The 16516-nt window shown below is 46.9% G+C and overlaps 1 protein-coding gene across 4 annotated transcripts in view; it reads left to right on the top strand.

The window, feature by feature from the left end:
• The window catches only part of LNX1 (ligand of numb-protein X 1), a 129257-nt gene that overhangs the window by 56062 nt on the left and 56679 nt on the right, over positions 1-16516 (top strand). For 3 of the 4 annotated variants that reach the window (XM_074588069.1, XM_074588067.1, XM_074588066.1), the window contains one exon: positions 2605-3085. In XM_074588069.1, coding sequence (XP_074444170.1) covers positions 2700-3085 — 386 coding nt within the window. In that variant the 5' untranslated portion in view covers positions 2605-2699. Of the gene's footprint in view, positions 1-2604; positions 3086-6665; positions 7133-16516 lie in introns of those variants that run through there. The other variant, XM_074588070.1, reaches the window with a different exon arrangement.

The raw sequence follows: 16516 nt of genomic DNA, 5'->3' as shown, positions 1-16516 counted from the left end.
GTAACATCATTCCCAGTTGTACCTAATTCGTATCAGGGGAGTTGATGTGTTGTACATGTGGGAGCGGAGGAGCGGTATTTTCAGGTTTAGGGCATAAGCCTGGGAGGGGTTCAGATGCCCGTGCTCCTGTTGCTGTGCCTCAATGCAGGGCTTGGAGCCCAGCTTTCATCAGGCTAGCTGATGGGAGCCACGCATTGGGTCTCCTGCCAGCAGGGAGCAAGAGTTGCTGTCCTTGGGAATATCCATGAAGCAACAAAATGTTGGGGTTGGCCGTATTCTGGTGCGTGGTGCATGGGGAGAGCACCCTCGTGGGTCCACCTCTGTGTGCTGGTACAAGGGGACGTGGCAGGAGAGTGCAGAACCAGCATGATATAGCCCAGTCCCCTGATTGCCCCAGGTGCGAGGCATTTTCAAAATGTAGGAAAGAACAAAGTTCAAGAAGCAATGCTATTTTTGTCATGCTTTATTGATTTCTAGCGCATTTTATGGCTATTTTTAAAGCCAGAATCCCACAAGTGCCCAAGCTGCCATTCTTGCGGGCAGCCCTGTTGGCTTCGGATGGGCTCCCTCCGTGAGCGAGGGGTGCAGAGATCAGCTGAGAGCTCGCTCTCTCTCTTGCCCTGCGAAACACAGCTACTGGTAAATCAAATACCAGCTCATGGCCACCCCACTTCATCAAGAAGGTGGCCAAGAGCTCCCTACCAGAAGTCACTTGCAGTGCCCAAACAGTCCCCACCTCAGCCTCACCATCAGCTTTTCTCTTGTTTCACTGTGCCGTGCGTCACCGTAGGAGAAATAAGTAACACTGGTTTTAATTCCTATATTAAGATAGCAGGTAGAGCTGTTTTCTGCACTACAGAAAGATGTTCCTTTCTTCACAAAGAGCCGTTCATAAAGCTCTGGTGAATATTTTTACAAAAGGAAACACTTGCCACGGTAAAGAGTATTTTAAATATTTGCAAGAATTCTAACAGGCGATGACTTTGATTCAAATGAAGCTACTGCTAATCAGGAGACAGAGCTTATGCAGAACTTAGCCTTGCAAGCAAAAAATATTATTATACAGCCACTTAGCGTAATTGCTACATAAGAATAGGATCTAGCAAAGCATTAAAGTGAATGTCTGACATTTAAGCATCTGGTTAGTGTTAGTGGGGCTATTATTTTACCTTTATGTCAGAAAACCCCTGCCACATTAAAGTTTAATTTCTCAGGTTTAGAGCCCGTGAGCTTTGCATAAAAATAAGGTTTTATTTTATATGAAAATGTGCTCTGTCATAGTCAGATTTATTTTTTTATTCTTTCCCTCATTTGCCCTCAAACATGGGTGTCTGAGGCTGACATATTGTCTAAGCAAATTAAGTCAAGCTGGAAGCAAGGGTACAGTGTTACGGCAGAGCAGCAAATAAGATTTACATTTCCAAGCAAGAGTAGCAATTAGGCCATTGCATATTTTATGTCTGCATGTTTATTTTCAAAGCGATATATCAAAATAAGCATAGATGTAATGAGACATAAGTGGTCCAACGAGCAGTCGGGGTTCATCAAGTAAAAACTACAAATTACTCTTCAGTTTTGCTGCCACCCACAGAGTTTATATCTTTAAAATACCAGCAGGCAGGTGCTCTGACCAGAGCTAATTGGGTCTGTAGTTAGGGAAACACTGGGTTTCTGTAATACAAATTATTAAGGTAATAGGCCTAACTTTGAGTGACACAGTACTTGGCATTGTGTTGTGGACTTCACTTCAGCGCGGGAGGTATTTGGTGCTTTGGGAAGTGAAATGAAGGTTTGAGCTGGTTATGCTGGTGCAGATGGTTATAACCGCTCGACTTGAGGCATCCAGAGCAGTGCCATGGCGGGGGGAATAAGCAGACAAGCTTTGAATGCAGGGTCCCAGGTCCCCGAGACAAGATAGTGAAGATCCGAGCTCTCCCCAAAATACGTTCTTGCTGCCTGTAACGCCGTTGTGCATAATGTAAAAGACGGGGTCTTGTGCTCAATGGTTTTGAAAATCAGAGAGATCCCTCGCTGCTGTGGGAAGAGGATGGTCTAGAGGGTGCCGAGCTCTAAATCCTCGTGAGCCCAAGAGTGTCCTCCCTCCGGCTGCGTGCGCAGCGTCTGCGTGCTCGTGTGCGTCAGGTGAAGCTGCTGCTTTCCCTCGCCGGCCGCCCTGAGCAGGCGGCTTGGGCAGTAACCCTTGTTCTCACCTCTATTTCTGCACGCAGTCCTGCAATGTTTGCCTACGCATCACGCTGCTTTTCCAGCGTAAGTAACATGACCACAAAATCAACTGACTGGAACCGCAATTATATGCTAATTTAAGGTTTTCAACCATTAAATGCCTGTAGTATTTTTTCCTATTTTGATAGCTTTCTTTACAATGAGGGTAACTGTGTAAGCTGAGCTACGTTTAAGAGAAAAGAAGTCCCTTGAGTTAACGGTCTCTTTTTTTTTTCTGCCCCCTTCTTGGCTTCACCCTGCCGCCCCGGAGATGCAATCCTTCCCTAATACCTGCCAGAGTACCTCCTATTCAAATACATACTGTGAGTACGGTATGAGAAAACGATCCAGAACATAACCCTTCGGCTTTCTTCCCCACAGATCCCATGGCACACAACCCTCGCTGCGTCTCTCACGAATAGAAAGCGGGTCGGGTATTGCCGTCTGCCCTCTTTTGAATTGCATCAATTCTGATTATGAGCCAGAAAGAAGAAGAAATGGAGGACAACTCCCCGCCACTCTGTGTCACCTGCGGCCAAGCACATTTGCCGGAAGAAAACCACTTGTACAGCTACACCGAAGAAGTAGACGATGATCTGATATGCCACATTTGCCTGCAACCTTTGCTTCAGCCCTTAGACACGCTCTGTGGTCACACCTTCTGCACAGCCTGCCTTACGAACTTCCTCGTGGAAAAAGACTTCTGCCCCATGGACCGCAAGCTTGTGATTCTCCAGACGTGCAGGAAGTCCAGCATACTAGTGAATAACCTCCTGGACAAGCTAATGGTTAGCTGCCCTTTCACAGAACACTGCTCAGAGGTCGTGCAACGCGGTCACCTCGAACAGCATTTCCAAACCCAGTAAGTTGTTGTTGCTAGACCTTTTTTTCACTCTTTTTCTTAAGGGGAGGAAAAAGTTACCTTCAGTTAATGCTGATAAAATTAGACAATTAATGCAATGAAAGATTTATAGATTTCGGTCCCGATGAACGCCTACAGTATCATGAATTTAGAGATGAATTTAGCCCATTTATATGACGATATCTCACTCTTTTTTTAGAATCAAATGCATTCAAGGTACTTCATGCTATCGTTAGCAGTTCTGGGCAGATACCTTGCGGTTAGCTGCATAATGGAAGTGTATATTTAGTCATCCAAAGAGATCTGTGAGTTTTGGGAAGCTGGGCTACCATAAATATTTTAGTTGTACATTAAGGGTTTTATAATTGCCCTTTCTTCAATCCTTTTTTGCATCACAAATGACCTATATGAGAAGTAGAGCAGAAAATATTCCGGTTTGGTATTGGTCTTTGGAGCTGAGCGCTCCTTGCTTCCAGGTGAGCACTTACCCATGCGCTGCATCGAGGGGCTCCCAGAGCTCCAGCTTCTCCAACATGGTGTGGAAGATGTCCCCGGCTGGACTCCACCTCCAGGCTTACCTCTCCTGGTGGGCAGGACACCCTCTCTCCTGCCTCCAGGAGAGACCTCTCCAGGGAGCAGTTTGGTTCCTCTGCAAGGAGGAAACTGATGACCTGTTTTGCAGGGTGAAAGCACATGCTGCTGCTTTTGTCTTGCATCTTCTGTCTTTTGAAAGGAAAGCAGAAGAGTAAAGAGATACATTCAGGGCTGTGCTTTCTGCCAGCAGACAAATGCAGATTTGAGGAGGGGTCTGAGGAGGGTCTAAGAGGTGTCCTTTTTTTTGGCCTATATCATTTGTCCAGTGAAAAGACTTCCCCCCGTGGTTTCCAGGTGTGAGTTGTGCTCCTAGGTGCGGTGTGGAGGAAGCCCTGGGCAACCAGCGCAGGGCTCCAGACTGCAGCTGGGGACACATCCCTGCACAGACGTGGTAGTGCTGAGGGTCAGAGCATCTCTGGTGAGCCGGAGCACGGAGGTGTGTTCACATGGCTGCAGGCTGCTGGGTCTTGAAGGCAGTCACTGGAAACGGCTCTGCAGCCTGCCGTTCAAACACGTCCCCATTTGAACTGGAGACCTCATTTCCTGAAGCACCTGGATTCTCGTAATGAATTTATTCACGGAAGATATTCACTGAAGTTATGGTGGTTTAACCAACCAAAAGAAGTGACTCTCTTGCACTACTAAAGCTGAAAAAAAACCATTAACAAGTGGTTTCTTGATGCCTTGCAAAGGTCAAGAGCCCACTTTTCACATGCCAGAGGCTTGGTGTTTGTGGATTTGGGTATCCTTGGCCCCCCCAGCTCTGGACCCAGCTACCCCTGTTGAGGGTGCTGCTGTCTCATGGCCCAGTGGTGTAAGAGGCGGTGGCAGCACCCTCCAGCCCAGGCCAGCAGTGCTCTGCAAGGTTGGCTTTCTGATGCTAAGGGGAAAAATTAGGAAATTTACTTATAATTTTCTGCCTTTGGTCAGTACTTCTCTGGCAGACCTCAAATACAGATTTCAGTAGTCGCGCAGGTAAAGGGGCTGGCAGTCTGCTGTGAGCTGCTGTCACTGAGATTACGTTTCTCTATAGATTCCGACAACAAAGTTGTTGAAATAGTGCAAATACCCTTTTCTCTTTGCTATACATATAGCTTACTTTAATGTATTTTAGATCCTCCTCTTTGTCTTCTTTTTTTATTTTTAGATATAGAATCATAGAATTGTCTAAGTTGGAAGGGACCTTTAAGATCATTGAGTCCAACTGTCAATATAACACTGCCAAAAACATCACTAAATGACGTGGAGCTGTGGCCACAAAACTAGCAGGAGAAGAACTCCCACACAATAAATAAGCACATTGGATTTTTGGTTTTTTTACACTGAAGCCACGCAACTAGCACAACTCCTGATTCCTAGTGTTAACTCTCCTACATGGACATGTACAAGTCACTTCAGCATCTAGGTTTCTCATCTTGAGGCAGTAGCAAAGTTACCCTTCACATATATGCCTTGCATAATTGCAGTGTTTTAAACCATGATTTGGTCCTCCAAAAGCCTGGCAAGTTTTATTCCAGTGCTTGTTGATGAATGTGGCCTGGATTTTCCCCTTAGGATCTTCAAGATCCTCACTTGGCCTGAGCCCAACCAGGGGTAGGAGGAACTGGCCTTGTAACACTTTCCCACACCCTCTTGCTGTTCCTCCTCCACTGTGCCAGGCTCCCCCCACCAAGTCCCGGCTTCCCAAACCCAGGGAGAAGGAGGCTGGAGAGACAGAGCAGTGGTTTCCCATCCCATCAAACCCTAAAGGCCCTAAGGCAGTGCAGTACGAGGCAGTGCTACATAGGGTGGGTGGCTTCTCCTTTGCCACTCATGACATGGATTTTCCTTCCTTGGCATGGAGAGCTCTTACCTTAACCCCAAAGGGCAGATGTAGGGGAGTAGGAAATCACAGGGAACTTTTTCTGCTGGAAGTTTCCACTTTTGAGGGGTGGGAGAGCAGTGCCACTGACATTCCTAGCCGAGGGAAGAACTAGGAGAGAACTTTCGGAGTGATCCCCTAAAGGGGGACTTCTGCAACCTTGTGCATGCAGACACTGTGCAGTACCTGCATGTTTTTTTAGCGCGGCATTAATTTATTATCAACAAAGGTGTGCCTCTGCCTCATTTCATTCTTGGAAATGCAGAAACCTCCCTCGCCATCCCACCTCCAACTCATGGCAGGGCAGGAGAGGAGAAGGGCATTGTGCTCTTGAGGCACCGGCTCCAGCACGCCCAGGCGCAGAGGAGATCGAGCTGGTGCTGTTCTCTTTAACGCCGGTGAATCAAAAGAGGGGAGAGAAAGTGTGTGACTTTGCTAATAAAAAAAAAAAAAAATAATAATCATAAACAACCCGGTGCCTGCGGTGAGAACGGCTCAGAGCTCATCTGAAATCTCGGCTGAACGTGATCTGTGTTCTCAGTGAATAAATTAAAGTAGGCTCCGCTAGAGTCAGCGGGGCAGTCGGCAGTCCTCGCATTTCTTGCATGATTCCGGCTCAGACCAATCCTGGTTCTCAGAAAATGAAAGCTTGCCGTGATCAGAGACGAGGTCACTGATGGGACAAGGTGAGTTTACTGTGTTTTGTGCTTTGTAATTGATGAGGGGACTGTATTTTTTTTTTAAATGCTGGTTGCTACAGAGTAGTCCATTAAAAGCATCCCTATTTAAAATGTTTGGGTTTGCATCCTTCAAAAAAAAAAACCAAACAAAAACCAACCGAGAAGTGATATGTCCTTGGTTGATTACATGATTTATGTTTGCACAAAAACATCCAACTGGATTTGGGGAATTCAGACTGAGATGCAAACAGCCAGCAGTTGGCTGTGATCTTTTGCGGCATTTTACTTTAAAAAAAGGTGTGGTCTTCTGATATCGCCTGCTTCAAAACTCCACGGGGGGTATTTTTTTTCTCCCCACCCCCCCCCCGCCACCCCCTGCCTCTGTTGTCAGACAGCTACACCCTTCCGTGATGCAGTTTAGCTCGTAACCCATCTGCTTGTGGGCAGTGATGTAAACGTACCAGCTGCCTCTGAAGAACCACTCTGAATCCTGCAGGAGGCAGGTCTCTTCCCCGAGCATCGCTCTCCTCTGCAGCATAAGTCACTGTCTCGCCAACCACGCTGTGCTGTCCCTAAACCCTCACATCTACCCACCCGAGAGTCAGATCGAGTAATCCTCTTACAGGTCAATGATTTTTGCAGTGTAGCTCCGTTTAAGGGATTTAAGCTCCAGTCGTAATGTGCTACCATTGCGTTGAAATGGGAAGGCTCGCTTAGAAGGGGCTTGGCTGGCACAAAAGCTTCGCGTTGTGTGTCCCACCAGCACACAGAGACAGTTGGAAGGAGGAAACCTAGCAGCAGTGCCAGCCCTGCACTGGAAATGAAGGCTCTCCTGTTACTGGTCCTACCTTGGCTAAGTCCGGCAAACTACATAGACAATGTGGGCAACCTGCACTTCTTGTACTCCGAGCTGTGAGTACGCACGGTCGCGCCGGCGTCGTGCTCTCTGTCTGTCTGTCTCACCCGAGCGGCGGGGAAGGGGCTCGCCACGAGCCTTTCTGGGGGGGTGTCCGTCTGTCTGTCCGCCTGTGTGTCTGTGCGTGTGCGTACGTGCGGAGAAAATCCCTCAACGTCTTGCCAACAGCTTCAAACCGTGCTGCGAACTAGCTGCTTCCCATCCGGAGGGCTAATAATAGCAGTACGTCCCCATCGCTTTCTGCTCTGGAAGCAGCTGAGCCAAGCTGCCTTTTTCCTTATCAACTTGCTTTTCTGTGCCGATGTTCTCAGTGGTTGTTGGGTTTGGATTTTGGGGTGGTTTTTTTTTTTTTCCATTTCTGAATCCGTGTCTTGTCTTCACTTTCCATAAATAGCTTCGCAGGGGAGGTGGGCATAGAAGAGGGCATGAGGACAGACAACCCCGGTGGAGCGCGCTCTGTGTGTACATGCGTAACGTTCGGTGGGTAGAGCTGCATGCCTGTAGCAAAACGCTGAAGAAGCCTTTCACCAGAAATAATTCACTTGAGACAGGAAAGAAATTCCCCGTATTTCTGGTTTTGCCCGCAGCGGACTGTTATTTTTCTCGGTAACGCAAATTTAAATGTAGCAATCCATTCATATATCTTCACGTTTTAAAAAAACCAGCCCACCTCAAACAACCCCATAGCTGATCTTTCCAGCCCGTAAAAGAAATATTCTATGGTATCATCTGTAAATGATATTAGTTTAATGTGTGCTTCAATGTTATTGTGCTAGTTAATAGGGTTTTTATGACTAGAAATAGATATTTGTTCCAGTATGTTTTAATTAATGGTGTTTTGTTTGTATTTTAACAAATTGTAAACTCTTAAGATCTTCCTTGAGATAATGAATGAAATGGCTGATTCTGCTCCAAAATGAAAAATGACTATATTGTGCCTACAGTGGGAATGTTTTAGTAACAGTTGTGATTAGTACCAATGAGACTAATTTCCAAACGATTTTGTCTCTGCTGTCAGACAAAAATAGCAGCGTTTTGCAGAAACACAAAGTCCCCTTTTGAAATTCTTGTGTGATATGCATGGCGGCTATTAATAATTCAGCCACGCTGCATACAACAGCTCAGGATTTCTGTATGCCATAGGTGTTTTTAAACACTTAACAAATCTGGTGTTGAGGGTTGCAGCTATGCCCTCATTTTAATTTACTGGCATTTTTTTTAAGAATGTTAATTTAAAAAAAAACCAAACCAAACAACAACAACAACAAAAAAAACCAGTTAAACCAAGCAGGCCACAGGAGCAATCAAGCTCAAAACAGAGCAGATGAACACTTATAATGGAAACGATGGCATCTGGGACATCTAGTTTCCAGGAAAACAAACTGATGAGATTAATCAGAGCACAGGCGCAGACGCAGCCTGCTCGCTTTTCTTGGGGAATTCAGGTTCACTGATTCTCCCAGGGTAAAAGGCTGCGACGTACGGTAGCTGTTCGTCTCTTATTTATTTAGCCTTCTAACCCACAGAGAAGTTAGTCTTGCTGGGTGTCGGCAGTCACGCTTAATGGAGTGGGTGTGGGCTGGGGCTTGGACGTGCATCTTCGGTTGTCAGCAATGGGAGGTGCAGGTCCCCGTCCCCTGGATGCTACCTGGCGCCGGGAGCCGGTGCTCAGGACCTCCTGCACCTCTCCATCTCTGGCCGAGGCAGCGGGAAGCAGGATTTGCTGGGGCTGACATAATCCAAAAGGGCGCTGGGCAGTTTGAGCTCATTTCAGGAATTTCTCCTCCTCTTCCGTGTGTATTCGTTGCCCCTGGCTGCTGCTGGATGCTGCACAAGGCACTGACGTACTAGTCTGTGGGATGGATTCAAGGTCCTCTCTAATAGCAGCAGTCGAAAGAAAAAGAGAAATACTGCTTTCGGTCCTGTTTAGTCAGTTTTTACAAACGTTATGACCTACAGGTTGTTACTTAGGTTGCTCAGGCAGTTGCATGCAGGATGTTTTTCATGCAAAGTTCTGTGAGTGGGACAGCGTGGGCACCGGTGTCCAGGGCAGCCTGGCACCTGGGGGCACAGGTTTACTGCCCCAGCCCTTTTGTGCCCCAAAACCCCACGGAGGCAGCTTCATAAGTCCTTCCCCACAGGCAACTGAAAAGCCACTGCCATGTGCACCGTATCTGACAACTTGACACACGGCTCAAAACTAGACTGTAGTAGGTGGAAAACATATTTTTTTTTTCATTATCGCACTATCTTTGGTTGCTGGCCAGTACAAACACTGGCCTCGGTCAGGACTCATTATTTTGTTGGCTGGCAGCCACCAGAGATACCAGCCGAGGGGAAGGAGGGGGCCGGCAGGGCTGCAAGAGGCAAGGGAAGAGCTGGAGGACCATCGGGGATGTGGTTACCATCACTGGTGCCAGAACAAGAGAAAGAATACGAGCGCTGGGATTCGCACTGCCCTCCTCTTCATACAGCCCATCTCTTCCCTTCTACCCCATTTGAACAAAGGTTGGGTTATTTGTGTTGCATTGGAGGGATTTGCTTTAGTTCGAGGGTATTTTTTTTCGTAAGCATGGAATGAGCGGCTTGGGGAATAAGGATTACAGTATAGCCTAAAGCCCGTCTGGAGACGCAGGCTCTGGAATCCATCTAAGAAATAAAGAGGAGATTTTAAGAGAGTCGAAGAGGAGAAATGAAGTTGGGGAAAGGCTGTGTCAGACCTCTGCAGTTCAGCTGGGTGCCATGCGGGCAGGAGAGAGAGGTGTGTGGATGTGTCGTAGTGGCACTTGATGAGATAGATGTTGGGTGCTGCTGTTGTTATTTTTCTATTAGCAGTCTGATAATTACAGGTATTCTGAGCAATCAAATACATGTCTCCTGATGCTGTCACCTGCACTAAAACCACTTCCCTGGCCGTTGCCTGTTGTCCCTCCCTTGCCCTCAGCAAAGATCTCAGCACAGATGCTCTTCTTGTCCTTGCTCTTAGCCAAGTCGTGAAGAGTAGCCCGTGGTAAGCTGGGGTGATCCCTCCTGAGGGGGAGCCCACAGAAACACCTGGCAGATGGACAAGAGAGGTGAGGTGTCCCTCGAGGAACCTCTGGGAGGAGGTGGGAGGTAGCCACACTAGCCCAGTAGCTCTCAGCATCGTAAAGGTCTACATGGGTCTTAAGGAGACCCCAGCCTGGGATCCATGCCTTCTCCTTTATATCCTTGTAAAGCTGCTTTGATAGGCATCTGCTCTCTTTCTTTCTTATATAAAATATCTTCAGAAAGGAAATACTTGCCTAAGCATTCTTTTGAGTCAGGGTATGTTGTTGCCCCCGGTTAAAGATAAGGTGTGTGGATGGAGAGGTAGCCTGTGGCCACTGCAGGAGGCTCTTCTGGGGGTGAGGACCTGGTGGAACTGCTCACACCGAGGGATGCCAGCCTCCATCACTGTCCCTCTTGCTTCAAAGCAGGACCTGTACAGACGGATGTTTCTCAATAGAAGGATCTTCTGCACTTTGAGCTCAATGAGCCACTCAGAAATAAATTAATGAGGGGAAGGAGGCTGCAAGACGAGACAGTCCCTCTCACCTTGTCCCTCCAAGGACTTCAGTCACGTGGAAAGCATGGGGTGGTTTCCAACATAATCCCCCTTCGGCACGTGGCCGTGCTGACTGAGCGAGCGCCCGGGAGGATGCTGGGCATCGTGTGTGCTCAGCACTGGTCCAGCACTGGGGGGCCGGTGGCAGACGCGCTTGCCGGCGTTGCTTCACTCCAGGCATTAAACATCTCCTGGCCTTGGTCACTGCTGGTAGTCCACCAGCCAGATCCACCCCACTAATTTGAATGGAGCCTTTTTTAAAAAAAATCTGTTGTTTGTTAGAGTGAAATGCACAGCCTACTCCTGCATGCAAAAAATTGCTTCTTTTTTTTCTTAACCCTCTTGGGTTTTACATGAAGTGGTCAAAGAGATCTCACCAAATTAACTGGATCAAGTTTCCCCATATAACTTTTATACGATAACTACTCTCTTAAATTTCAAAACAACACTTTGGGCTGGAATAGCCAGTAAAATTTAGCTTCTCGGTTCATTCAATTTAAAAAGAGGAGACACAAGCCCCAGCTGTCTTCTAGTGTCCTTGGGCACGTATTTTTGACAGTGAGAACAATTTAGTTCAAGCTATTAGGTGCACCCTTCCGGCCCCCTTCCAGCACTGAGCTTAACAGTGCAGCCAACTTCTTTAATTTCTATCCAACTCAGTGGGGAAACTTGTGTCTGGCTTCAAGTCTGTCCTTGTGAAATCAGCTGCACGGAGGCTGGGGAGAGCAGGGCATGCATTATTCATGACAAAATTGATAAGCCTGGAGCACCTTTTGGGCTCGTGTGTTAGTCCACTGCAAAAGCCACGTGTTGGCCTCCTTACTCCATGCAAAATTGTGCATATGGAAATCTGTGTCAGAGTTAAGCTGTGAAGTTAATTAAAGCTGAAAGTGTTGGAAAGCAAGGCTTGAATGGAAAGATTCTTGAATGAAAATATAAAGGAAATGTTTAGAATATCTGCATTAAATATTCAGGACAAGGCACGCTCAGATAAAATGTGAAGGGTCCTTTCTGGCGTACTAGAATTGGATGTCTCTCAGGGAAAGCAGAACTGAGGTGAATTAAAGCAGAAAGGCACGGGTGCATCAAGGGCTGACCATTAGCTTCACCCCTATGCTGCAGCCTCACAAAGGGGCCGGGGTGGAAACATGGCCGACTTTGACGTCTTGCGTGGAAGCAAGAACTACAGTCTTCTCAGTTCTTGACTCTTCCTGTCCCCGGTATCCTCGTTGGGAAAGCTTCTGCTCTGGATATTATCTTATATTGAGTCTGAGCAGGTACCGTGGTGCAGGGGAGCAGTAGGCATCGAGCACTCTCAGGCTCCCTTTGTTTCTCCCCAAGCTCTCTGCAAAGGCAGCAGATCCTCCAAGGAACTGGTTTTCCTTCAGACTTCTGCGATCTCTCCCAAAGTCTCCAGCAACAGCTAGTGTCACTTCCCCAGCCTGTCCCCTCACTGCCCCATGTCCAACACCGGTCCGCCATCCCTCTTGCTTGCTCTTCCACTCCAGCCCTCTGCTTCACACCTCTTCTGGTCCTTAATTTTGTTTATTGCCCTCTTCTCTCATGCCTTGACCCTGCCTCTGTCCTTCTTCTCCCTTTGTATTTCCAGCCTTTAGAATTGCATAGTAAATCTGGAAATTTTATTATGAAATATGGCCTGAAAGCCTCCTGGCAGAAGCCCACGTAGGTGATCTACAAATAAACTGTACTACACTAAAAAGTACAGGAGGAGTTGTAGTCTAAACTCATGGTGTTGAGGTGCCCAAAGTGAATTTTCTAAGTACATTAGGTGTTGTATTCAGGAGTGTTTGGTACGGACTAAGCTACTAAGCTGCTAGCGCAGGAGGTGCAGCAGAAAGTAATCATTTCTATTGATCATGACTGGTTTGGGTCTGGTCACTCTTTGACCAAGGGCTAATTGCACTCTGCCAAATATGCAGTGTTTTCCCCTTGTCACGGGGGTCTCGGTCTCTCCCCGACCTTCTGCCACCCTCTCCCAGAGACGGTACCTTTCGCCATCTGCACCTCCCGCCTGGTTCCACATCCCAGGTTGGAGAGCGATGCATTTTCGTAGCATGAGTAAGTGTTACGGGTTACCAGCTTTTTCCCCAGCTCTGTGATTTTAGGTGCAGAAATAAATTTGTCTGGGACAGCTCCAGAAACCAAAAACCCTTTGAGAGCTTTAAGAATTTGTTGATTCTGCCTGGGAATTTTGTGTGCAATGAAAGTTGGCATTTCAGTTATACTTTGAGAAAGATCCATGCGCGAAACTCGCCTTTACTCCGTTCACAGCTACCTACACACAGCTGAGATCAGAATTAGACCTTGTACTCTGCTGGAATGTTTTCTCATGGCTGGAGCCTTCTCACACCTTTGGAAAAGGCTGACGTTGGCCAGCGTCGATCTCAACAAATACGTTTTGTTGCCAAAAGTAAAACCTGAGCCAGCCAAAAAAAAGTGAAACCCTGCCAAGCTGTAAAGGCAATGTAACAATTACGGTTGGCAGAAAGGTTTCTTTTCATGAATGAGTTATGTCTCAGTTATGTCTGATTTTTGCGTAGGCTGCTCAAAAGAAGAGCGCTTACACGTCTTGCCCGTGTAACGGGAGCACGGAGGGGGCAAACCTTGTCCCGCTCGGGGGCTGCTTCACAACAGGCCATCTGCTTTGGGATGGGGACCAGAGGGCAAAGCACCGGGGGGGCTGGCGGGGTAGGAGGGAGGAGTGAGGTGATGGGAGCTGCAGGAGGTCGGTGGTTACTCAAAAGCAACATACTCTCATTTCTCGGCTGACATTAAGCCACACAGGCCGTATGCTACAAGTTTGGCCGACCTCCGCATCTCTCTGACAATTAACCTAGTTTAGCACTGGCACTGGCAGCATGACAAGGATATTTTTCCTTGAGCTATTTCCCTGACAAATCTGGCAGAACTGGGCTGTCCTGCAACGTGAGGATAAACGCTGCTCTTGCAGAGCTCTTATGCCTGTCATAGCTTAAAATCCTGCTCTGAATCCTGGTTCTGAGACCAGCTGCAACCCAGCTCGTGTCACTGTAGGGGAGCAAACTAGTAGGTCTGAGGGTTGTCTTGGGTTTTTGACCTTTTGGGGGAATCTGCCTTCAAGGTCCCTGGACCACGGAGCAGCCAGCGCCGTTTCGTGACCTTCTCCATGAGAAGAGCGATCGTTAAGGAACTAGGAGTGATTTTCCACATCTTGGCATGTGTCTGTGTGTCCAAACTGTCTCCCCCCGAGCCATGTAGTGACCAGGCGCACATGGATGCCAACAGCCCAGGTTTCGTAGTAACACGATTGGCAATGTTAGTCCAATGATAGTCCAAACCAATAGCAGAGACTGCGTGACAGCAAAGATGGGGCTGCTTGGGGCTTCCTATTTCAAAAGGAGGGTCCAGGCTGGTACCTTGAACTAGTATCTCAGTGGAGGGATCTGTTTGTCCATGACATGTCACATGTCATGACTACAAGCCCACTGCCACCGAAGGATTCCTGGCTTGGAGCTGAGCTCTATTTTGGCGTTAAGAATGTGAACTTTTTTTTAAACACCTTAGAAAGCTGAATTCACCCCTAGGCCTCAGCAAAGTTGCAGCTGGTGAAGACTGAATTTGCCCAGTGAATCCTTGGGCTCTCTCTAGAACATGCTTTATTCATTCATATAATTTATTAATTGACAACAGATTCTGAATATAAATTGAAGCAGATTCAGGAGCAACCTAATGAAATGACTGGAGATTGCAACAGATGCCGTACAACTTTTACACAAAAATATGAACCGTGAAGTGTCCGTAACTTCTACATATTGTACAATATGAATGGATTCCTTCCCTATATGAAGGAAAAGAAGCTGTCTGTAACAGTGGGCTGGTCAAGCCGTATTTCTATGAAGTTTTTTTCTTCTTTCTGTTGAGTTTCTGTTGGCAGCACCATCAAACTTTATTGATAAAGTCTTGTTCTTCTCAGCAGTGCAGGCAGACAATCAGATTTACAGCAATCACACATAGCCTTGACTGTGTCTGCTCTGGTATTCATTCTCTCCTCTTTTTATCAAGACACTGAGCTGAGCATAATGGATACCTGGGTGAGAAGGAAATAATCACCATTGACTCCTCTGTCTTTGTGGAGTTGTCTTGCTCCATGGACAATGTTGTGACACATGGCATGAAGTCACATTAAGACGAGATATTTGCAGTCGCGAGTCATTTTTTATTTGCTCTTCTAATAACTCACTGCATATTATTTACCTAAATAATGTAAAATAAATGAATAAAATGTCTTTAACGGTATAAATTTCAGCTACAAAATCTGATCATCAGTGTATTACTTTGGGATTTATTTTTCCCTCCTTGACTCTCTTAAAATTGCATTGGCAGGAAGCAAGTGTTTTAGGTCAGCAAGTCATTTCATGTGCACTTATTGGGAAGCTTACACCTTTATGTTATGCATTGCAGGCCCGTCGTTCACTAGACAGTGTTTAATATATTCTTAATGTAGAATTTCAATAATTTAGTAACCTCTTAAATAGAGGACGAGGGGAATCTGACATGCTCTGAGGATTGTATTTTCCTCTCTCCTCTGCAGAACTTAGTGAACTGATAAGATTAGTGGACTCATAGCCTCATTATGTTTCGTGTTTTATTAAGAACAGACAGTAATATTTTTGAAAGCACAATTCAGGTATTTTCTTTTCTCCTCCCATATGTGATAAGCATTACTGCTATATGTTATTTTTAACATTCAGTTAGCACTGGTGATGTCCCACTGTTTTTAACCTTCCTTCCCATGTAAAATGAGTAGTGGAATGGTTTCATAGGAGCATCTGCGGAGCCCCCTCTACTTGTGGATTTTATAACTCAACAGTATGAAAGGCCAGAAAACATCCCATGTGGAGCAGGCTTTTATGGAGAGGAGATGGGCATGATTAACCAAATCTGTCCTGTGATCCACAGGAGACCACTGGAAGCAGAGAGTATGCTGTGCTGCTGCTACTATATGAGGATGTGGAGGTTGATATGGATGAGCAGGGCTGTTTTGCTTGATATGTATGAGCATCTCCTGCCAAGAGGCTAAATTACAGTCAGAAATAAGCGTTCTATATGAAGAGCACATGTTGCGACACAGACCTTCGCCAAACAGGTTTTGCAGTGGGAGCGGGAATCCCAGGAGGTGGTTGTAACTTGCCCTTGTCAGCTCCCGAAGGAGCCTCACCACTGGTTCCGGTTTAAACATTTGGCACGTCTCTCCTTCGAGCATTGCTACCTGGTTTGTAATTACAGCAGTAAGATGGCACTGATGGAGAAAGGAAGAACACAATTCTTTCCCTGTGTGTATGTGCTGGTATTTCTTTTTCGCTGTTGTGTCTTCAGTCTGGAAAAAAGACGGCTGAGGGGGGACCTCATCAACACTTATAAATACTTAAAGGGTGGGTGTCAGGAGGATGGGGCCAGGCTCTTTTCAGTGGTGCCCGGGGACAGGACAAGAGGTAACAGGCACAAACTTGAGCATAGGAAGTTCCACCTAAACATGAGGAGGAACTTCTTTCCTGTGAGGGTGTCAGAGCCCTGGCACAGGCTGCCCAGAGAGGTGGTGGAGTCTCCGTCTCTGGAGACATTCCAAACCCGCCTGGATGCGTTCCTGTGCAACCTGCTCTGGGTGACCCTGCTCTGGCAGGGGGTTGGACTAGATGATCTCCAGAGGTCCCTTCCAACCCTAAGGTTCTGTGATTCTATGATTCTATACAGTTGTCATTGGGATCTGTTGTAGGCATGAGCATAGTTGAAAGTG

Source organism: Larus michahellis, chromosome 5, assembly GCF_964199755.1.
Source record: "Larus michahellis chromosome 5, bLarMic1.1, whole genome shotgun sequence".
Taxonomy (NCBI): Eukaryota; Metazoa; Chordata; class Aves; order Charadriiformes; family Laridae; genus Larus; species Larus michahellis.
This window is presented reverse-complemented; position numbering and strand designations above follow the sequence as displayed.